The following is a 9,483-nucleotide window of genomic DNA, read 5'->3' as shown; positions in this document are numbered from 1 at the left end:
AACCCGGGAGGCGGAGCTTGCAGTAAGCTGAGATCGGGCCACTGTACTCCAGCCTGGGTGACAGAGCGAGACCCCGTCTCAAAAAAAAAAAAAAAAAAGTACAATAATCACACTTGTATATTTTGACTAGTTGTTGATGTTCCTTGGTCTTCATCTGTAATACAAATGTGTTCATTAGATGTAGTAGAAATATTCTCCAAGCCTTCACTTAATTCTTCAGATTTCTGCATACTTATCCCCTCTCTTTCACTTGACTTTCCAGAGTCCTTAGAGGCACTGGAGGCCTCTCCTGTTTTATCTTCCTCTTTGAAAGTAGCAAGTTTTTTTAAGGATTCTACTACTTCATCTCTCAACTCGTCTTCAGATTCTTCAAAATTTCTGAAATAATAAGCACTAAAAATCAGCGTTATGATATGAAAGCACTGAAGAATACATATAAAAACTCATTTCCCTTTTCTCCATTCCCAGTTGAGCAATATAAAAGTTGCATTTTCACCCAGGTTTTTCTAAGCATGATAAACAACTAATGTTGGGAGAATCCATCTTCTGTTGAGTTGTACATTGTGTTAAACACCCTTTATTATATTTATTAACTTCTATCATCTAATGTTTAAGAGGAGAGGAAGAGAGAATTAAAAAAAAAAAAAATGCCATACATCGGGCCCTTACTATATGCCCATCACTATCCTAGGGCACTTATACCATATTTCACTTAATACTAACAACATTTTGAGGTAGACATTATCATAAAATTGTAAGTAAAGAAGCTGAGGCTCAGAGAGGTTAAAAAAATGTGTTGAGGGTCTCACCACTACTGATTCATAGAACCACGAATTAAAATTGTGTCTAAGACTGCAACATTGATATTTTTAGAAAGGAAAGGGAATAGATCAATAAGACAATCTGCACCAACCTAAATTAAACCTAAAAGTAACTGCACCAACCTGATATTTAAGTAGCAAGTGTGAGGTCAGGAGTTTGAGACCAGCCTGGCCAACATGGCAAAACCGCCTCTCTACTAAAAATACAAAAAATTAGGCATGGCGGTGCACACTTGTAGTTCCAGCTACTCAGGAAGCTGAGGCAGGAGAATCACTTGAACACAGGAGGCGGAAGTTGCAGTGAGCCGAAATCGAACCACTGCACTCCAGCCTGGGAGACAGAGCGAGACTCCATCTCAAAACAAAACAAAACAAAAAAAGTGGCAAGTGGAGGCGATTGAGAAAGAGCTGGTAAGAGCCAAGAAGATGTGTATCGTGGAAGCCAAGGGAGTAGCCAAATAGATGAGGACTGAGAAATGATTATTTGACTTGCCAATTTCAAAGTAATAGATGACTGTTGAAAGAATATTTCAGAGGAGTGCCACACAGCAGGAACCAATGTACAGTGGGTCAAGAAAGCAATGGAGGTTAACAAAGTGGTGACAGATGGGGACTACAGGCGAGCACCACCATGCCCCAAGTTTTTGATTTTTAGCAGTTAGGAGGTCTCACTGTGTTGCCCAAGCTGGTCATAAACTCCTGTGTCCAAACAATCCTCCCTCCTCAGCCTCTCAAAGTGCTGGGAGAGCTACTCAGGAGGCTGATGCAGGAGGATTGTTTGAGCCCAGGAGTTTACGGTTGTAATGAGCTATGATCATGCCACTGCACTCCAGCCTGGGCATCAGAGCAAGACACTCATCTGAAGAAAAAAAAAAAAAGGTGGTGACAATGAGTTTCAACTCCTCTTTCAGTGAGCCTGGCTCTGAAAGGAATGGTGTTATTTACAGAACATGGGGGCAATGGTTTTTGGTTGTTGTTTTTAATGGGAGAGAGTTGGGCAGTTTATATGCTGAGGGAAACGAGCATATGATATTGAAAACAGGAGGCAGGTGGAATAACCAATAGGAGCCAGGTCACTGAAAAGAGGCTGGGTTTTAGAGCACCTGCAGAGCATGGCTTTCAGCAGGAAGAGGGACAGTTTCTCCTAGGAAAAAGAAGATAGGGAGAGAGAAGGAGAGAAGCACTCGTGGATATAGAGAAGTTATGGAGCTAGGAAACTGAGATGATTCCTTCTGCAGAACGCATACTATCTGTGAAGGAGGAGGCACAGTCACACGATGAGTGCGTGCTGGACGGGTGTGAGCTGAGGGATGAGGGTTTGGAATCACTGATACACTGGGAAGGAAGCAGACCAGGCTTCGGATTGCCAGTCATCACGGAGGACCCCACTAAAACTGGAGACCATAAATTTGGGTGGACCAGTAAGTGCAGCTCGCACTTACTGTTACCATTCCTGAGATATGTGCTTTATACACTTTCCTTTGTCTTTGTTCCTCTACTAAACTATGCTGTGTCTAGGTATAAATTTCTTTTCATTGTTGCTGCTTGATAATTGTCTTATTTCCCAGATATGAGGATTCCTGGCTTCGAATAATTATAGAAAGTTCACAGCTGAATTGATTTGCATATTGTTTTCTCATATTCTTTTCTTCTGGAACTCCTTTTCATATACATTTGACTTCATGCCTGTTAACTTCTCCGTCACATTTTCCATCATGTTTTTCCTTAGACCTATCTTCCAGTTACTAACTCCTTCATTACCTGTATCTATTCTGTTTTTTAAACCATCAGTTGAATTTTAATTTCTATTCACAGATTTTTTTTCAACTTCCAGAAGTTCTAGTTAATTATAAAAATTTTTGCTATGGTCTGAATGTTTGTGCCCCTGTTCCCAATTCAGGTATTGAAACCTAATCCTCAAAGTGATAGTATTAAGGGGTGGAGCCTTTAGGTGATTAGGTCATGAGAGCCCAGCCCTCATGAGTGGGATTAGTGCCCTTATAAAAGAGGCCCAAAGAAGCTTGTTCACTCCTTCCACCAAGTGAGGACACAGCTAGCAGGTGCTGTGTATGGAGCCAAAAGCTAGCCCTTACCAGACACCAAATATACTGGCACTTTTTTTTCGAGAGAAGTCTCGCTTTTGTCCCCCAGGCTTGAGTGCAATGGCTAGATCTTGGCTCACTGCAACCTCCGCCTGCCAGGTTCAAACGATTCTCCTGCCTCTGCCTCCCAAGTAGGTGGGATTAAGGCACCTGCCACCATGCCCAGCTAATTTTTGTATTTTTTAGTAGAGATGGGGTTTCACCATGTTGACCAGGCTGGTCTCGAACTCCTGACCTCAGGTGATCCGCCCGTCTCGGCCTCCCAAAGTGCTGGGATTACAGGCGTGAGCCACCGCGCCCAGCCTCTACTGGCACCTTGATCTTGGACTTCCTAGCCTCTAGAACTAGAAGAAGTGTATTTCTGACATTTTTGTTAACTCGTCTAAGGTACTATGTTAGAGTAGCCCAAACAGGCTAAGAGAATCTTCCTGTTCTTTACTGAGGGACTATATTTTTCTTATGTTTGGATTCCTCAATTTAATTAAATTAAATAATTTTAAATATACAATATTATAGTCTTTCTAAGATAATTATATTATCTGAAATTCTTTATGGTCTAATCAGCATTTGTTCTATTTGCAATCTCTCATAGTGGTGTCTGTTTTTAAATGTTCAATTGTAAGTTCATCTTCACCAGTGCTTTAGTGAAAAAATCCAACATTTATCCCTCCAGAGTGTCTTATATTTACTTTTAAAAATCCCAGGAGTATTACCACCCTTTCTTGTTAATTTTAGTGTTAATTTCTCAACACAGATGTTTCCAGCCCATACAAGTATTGTAATTCAAGCTCCAAACACAAGTGAAGTCAAATCTCTGGTTATAAATGTCTTAGGGGGAATTTTTCTTCCAGAGATTGGGCTAAAACATACCAGCCACATTACTGGTCTTTTTTTTTCAAGACCATACTTGCTCTTCAAGGGTTCCAGCTAGCAAGAATGGAGGGGACCCAAGGAAGAAGACCCTGCTAGATATTTAGGAGGTACACAGAAGAGGAAGGAAATGAAGAAAAAGCAATTTTCAACCCTCCAAAACAAAAGGAGCCCACAAACTAAAATTCTAACACCTGAATAAATCTAATGGTAAGACAGATGGCATAAAATTAATAAAAGAAAAAAATTGGACCATGAACTAACTCCAGAGGAAATTATTTTTTATGGAGGATTTTGATAAGTCTCCTAAAGTAAGTATGCCCAAAAAGATAAACTAAAGCAAAGCATTTAAATTTTTTAATTATGAGAAATCATTATGCATTAATGAAACAAGACTATATAAATATAAGAAAAAATAATTATCTTGGGCATGAAACGTATAATCATTTAAATTAAAAACTCAATAGATAGTACCCAGAATAGGCTTAGAAAACAGTATTCAAGGATTCATCCACGCCTGTAATCCCAGTACTTTGGGAGGCTGAGGCAGGTGGATCGCCTCAGGTCAGGAGTTCGAGACCAGCCTGGTCAACATGGTGAAACCCTGTCTCTGCTAAAAATACAAAAATTAGCTGGTTGTGGTGGCACATGCCTGTAATCCCAGTTACTCGGGAGGCTGAGGCAGGAGAATCACCTGAACCCAGGAGACAGAGGTTGCAGTGAGCCGAGATCACACCACTGCACACCAGCCTGGGTGACAAGAGCAAAACTGTCTAAAAAAAAAAAAAAAAAAAAAAAATTCACCTGGAAAGGAACAAAGAAGAGAATAAAAAATATGAAAGTACAATTAGGTACTATTGGAGATAATTGAGAAGATAAAAAATACATCTAATATCTAATTGGAGGATCAAAATGGAGGCAATAAGAAAAGCAAATATTAAAATTTTCCAGGACTAAAGAAAGTCATGTATTCTCAAAAGAAAGTGAAGCAAGCAGTATAAAAGACATTTTTAGACCTAGACACACCATAGTGAAACATAAGAATGTAAGGAATTAAAAAAAATTATGAAAGTATCAGGGAGAAAGTTAGCATCCCTATAAAGGAAAAACAATGAGATGATAATTGATTTGTCATCAACAATAATAGAAGCCAGGAGAAAAAACAGTTGTCAACCTAAAATTATATGCCCAGCAAAATTACTGCTAAAGACTGAAGGCAAAACAAAAACAATCTTTGATAGGAAAATAAGAAAGTTTACTACTCACTGACATATCATAAATAATTATAGAGAATATACATCAACAAGAAAAAAACTGAAATCAGAGGGAAAGCATTGGATAGGAAAAAAATGGCAAGTTCAGAAAAATGATAAACTAAATTGGCAAAGTGAGTTACATTTGAGAATATGTATATATTAATGCATGTAATAATATAATATTTTTGTTTGAAAAAAGGTAAAATTGGATGAAATGATTTGATGTCTGAGACTTAAAGTATTCCACACTTACAAAAAAAAGTGGGGGGGGACATAAAGACAGGAAAGAAACAATGCTGATAATTGTTGAAGCTAGATGATGGATACATGAGGGTTCATTATGCTGTTCTCTACTTGGACTATAAATATTTGAAATTTTTAATAATAAAAAAGCTTTTTAAGTAAAATTATATATAAAAATATCAGAATAAAAGGGTTTTGTGGTTATTTAAATTGTGCTTTTCATATTTGGGAGGAAGGAAGGAATACTGAGCAACTTTTGAATTTGTTAGATCAATTTGTAGGTAGTGTATAAAAGCTAACCATTAAAAGATGAGAAATATAATCTGTATCTTCAAAATTATTATAGAGGGGAAAAAGTAATATAGAAAAGTTTGTCAACCAACAAAAGGCTAGGAAAGAAGGGTAAAAAAGAAATAAGAAAAGATAAGGAATAGAAAACCAAAATGCTATGGTAGAGTGAAATCCAAATTTGTCAACAATTATAAGAAATTTTACTAAATTAACATTAAAAGACATTTTCACATGACAAGGAGCACATAAACCGACTACATGCACTTTATAAGAAATACAGCATAACAAAATCCACAAAGAAATGATGAAAATAAAAGAATAGTAAAATACATATTATAAAAGTACTTTAAAAAAAAGAAGTTGGAATAATAATATCTGTATCAGACCAAATAGAATTTAATGCAAACAGCATTAATAGGAACAAAAAGTGACAATGTAGAAAAGGGACACTTTACCAAATTGATATAACAATCATAAATTAGAACACAGCTTCTACATATTTAAAGTATAATGAAAAGGAGAGCAAATGATGAGAAATCACCAAAACCACAAACACAGTTGAAGATTTCAATGTATCTCTGTTAGGAGGTGATGTTTTGTTTTAAAAAGGCTACAGAACATGTTAACAAAAAATGTTTAAGCTTGATATAATAATTACATATAACATATATACTCCCCAAATAGTAAGAATATGCATTTGTAACAGGCATAAAATTGACCCTGTGCTCAATAGTAAAAGAAGTACAATAAACCTTTAAAATCACTAAAATTCAGATGATAGTCCCTGTCCGAAGTACAAATAAATTAGAAATCCAGATTTTTTTTAAAAAGTGATTAAGGCCGGGTGCAGTGGCTCATGCCAATAATCCCAGCACTTTGGGAGGCTGAGGTGGGTGAATCACAAGGTTAGGAGTTCAAGCCCAGCCTGGCCAAGATAGTGAAACCCCGTCTCTACTAAAAATACAAAAAGTAGTCCGGTATGGTGGCAGGTGCCTGTAATCCCAGCTACTTGGGAGGCTGAGGCAGAGAATTGGCTTGAACCCCGGAGGCAGAGGTAGCAGTGAGCCAAGATCACACTGCTGCACTCCAGCCTGGGTGACAGAGCAAGATTCCATCTCAAAAAAAAGAAAGAAAAAGTGATTAAAAAAATACATTAGTCAGAAATTTCAAACTTGAATCATACCATTAAGAAAATGAACACAAATACCCCAACGGTGAGAAAATGTTAGCAAAGCAGATATCTGACAAAGAACTAGTAGCAAAGATATATAAACGATTTTAAAATTATAAAGACACCACTTCGCACCTAGTAGATGGGTTATAAATGTTAAAACTGACCATACCAAGTGTTGGTAAGGATGTTGAACAACTGGAACTCTTACACACTGTTCGCAGGAATGTGAAATAGAATAACCACTTTGGAAAACAGTTTGGTAATTTTTTAAAAAGTTAAACATTTACCAACTGTGATGGTTAATACTGAGTGTCAACGTGATTGGATTGAAGGATTCAAAGCATTGATCCTGGGTGTGTCTGTGAGGGTGTTGCCAAAGGAGATTAACATTTGAGTCAGTGGACTGGGGAGATGCAGACCCACTCTTAATCTGTGTGGGCAAAATCTATTCAGCTGCCAGCACAGCTAGAATATAAGCAGGCAGAAAAATGTGAAAAGAGAGACTGGCCTAGCTTCCCAGCCTACAGCTTTCTCCCATGCTGGATGCTTCCTGCCCTTGAACATCGGACCCCAAGTTCTTCGGTTTTGAACTCGGACTGGCTCTCCTTTCTCCTCAGCCTGCAGACGGCCTATTGTGGGACCCTGTGACTGTGTGAGTTATACTTAATAAACTCCCCTTAATATTACATTAATTCGGCCGGGCGCGGTGGCTCACGCCTGTAATCCCAGCACTTTGGGAGGCTGAGGCGGGCGGATCACAAGGTCAGGAGATCGAGACCACGGTGAAACCCCGTCTCTACTAAAAATACAAAAAAAAATTAGCCGGGCGCGGTGGCGGGCGCCTGTAGTCCCAGCTATTCAGGAGGCTGAGGCAGGAGAATGGCATGATCCCGGGAGGCGGAGCTTGCAGTAAGCCGAGATCGCGCCACTGCACTCCAGCCTGGGAGACAGAGCCAGACTCCCTCTCAAAAAAAATAAAAAAATATTAAAAAATTAATTAATTCTATCCCTCTAGAGAAGTATATTCCATTACTTCTGTCCTTCTAGAGAACCCTAATACACCAACCATACAACTCCGCCATTCCACTCCTAGGTATTTGCCCACAAGAAATGAAAACTTATGTTCACATAAAGACATATACACAAATATTCATAGCCAAAATCTGGAAACAACATAAATGTCCACCAACAGGTGAATCTACAAACAAATTGTGGTATATCTACACAATGGGATACTACTTAGCAATAAAAAGGAAATGAACTATCAATATATACAACAACATGAATGAGTCTCAAAATTATTCTCAAACAGTAGGGTTTCTAGGCAATTTAAGGGTATTGTTCCTCAGTAGTCTAAGCCAAAGCCCAAAAGAGAGAAGGGCCTATATCAAAGGGTCTGGCTTTTATCTAACGAAGTGACTGCCAATAAGAGTTGCAGAGACCTGTAAGATTTCTGAAAGAAATATATATATATAGAAGCATAACCAGGTTGGACAGAAAGGGACACAGACAGTATGAAATGAAAAGAGGCCTTTGGGTTCCAAAATTCTGCTAGCAAGGAGGCTAAGAAAAACTCCTTTTCCTCTTCTCTTTGCTAGACAAGGTGATTCTAATGTTCATATGGAAAAATAAGCAAAACAAGCCTGAAAATTCTGAAAAAGAGTATTTAGGGGATGTAGCACCCCAAAATAAACTATATTATAAACAATGTGTTTATAAATCAATAATTAGACTAGAAAGAATAGGAATTGAATGCAAATACATATAAAAATATACCATAACAGCAGCATTTCAAGTGAGCCAAGATCACACCACTGCACTCCAGCCTGGGCAACACAGCAAGACTCTGTCTCAAAAAAAAAAAAAAAAAAAAAGTTGGGGCCTGCATGGTGGCTCAAGCCTGTAATTCCAGCACTTTGGGAGGCTGAGGAGGGTGGATCACAAGGTCAGGGGTTCGAGACCAGCCTGACCAACATGGTGCTACTCTGTCTCTACTAAAAATACAAAAATTAGCCAGCCATGATGGCGTGCACCTGTAATCCCAGCTACTCCGGAGGCTGCGACAGGAGAATTGCTTGAACTCAGGAGGCGGAGGTTGCAGTGAGTTAATATCGTGCCACTGCACTCCACTCTGGGCGGCAGAGCGAGACTCCATCTCAAAAAAAAAAAATTGGATCTACACTTTGTAGTGTAATATGAATAAAGTTAAAGAGGAATAAAATATTTTACTATCGAGAAAAGTAAATAATAAATATACTTTTAAAATCCTGGGATTGACAAGGCACAGTGGCTCATGCCTGTAATCGCAACCCCTTGCGGGCGGCCAAGGCATGAAAATCACTTGAGTCTAGGAGTTCAAGACCAGCCTGGGCAACACAGCAAGACCCTGTCTCTACAAAAAAACAAAAAAATTAGCTGGGCAGGGTGGTGCATGCTTATAGTCCCAGCCACTTAGGAGGCTGAGGTAGGAGGATCACTTGAGCCCAGGAATTCAAGGTTACAGTGAGCTATAATCGGGCCACTGCATTCCAGCCTGGGGAACAAAGTAAGATCCTGTATGTTAAAAAAGAAGAAAGAAAAGAAAGAAAAGAAAAAAAAAAAGAAAGAAAGAGAAAAAGAAAGAGTTCAAGACCAGGTCTGGGCAATATGGTGAAACATCATCTCTACAAAAAACAAAAAATAAAATAATTTATCTGTAAACCGAATTAAAAATACAGGCTCTGGGA

General features: G+C 38.6%; 1 protein-coding gene across 1 annotated transcript in view; it reads right to left on the bottom strand.

The window, feature by feature from the left end:
* Positions 1-107: 107 nt before the first annotated feature.
* LOC105545764 (serine/threonine-protein kinase Nek5-like) overlaps positions 108-9,483 on the bottom strand; it is a 25,869-nt gene continuing 16,493 nt past the window's right edge. The window contains exon 3 of the mRNA XM_011988794.1: positions 108-378. Coding sequence (XP_011844184.1) covers positions 108-378 — 271 coding nt within the window. The remainder of the gene's footprint in view (positions 379-9,483) is intronic.

Source organism: Mandrillus leucophaeus, unplaced genomic scaffold (genome assembly GCF_000951045.1).
Source record: "Mandrillus leucophaeus isolate KB7577 unplaced genomic scaffold, Mleu.le_1.0 Scaffold338, whole genome shotgun sequence".
NCBI lineage: Eukaryota > Metazoa > Chordata > Mammalia > Primates > Cercopithecidae > Mandrillus > Mandrillus leucophaeus.
The sequence above is the reverse complement of the archived record's forward strand: the minus strand, read 5'-3'. Positions and strand labels throughout refer to the sequence as shown.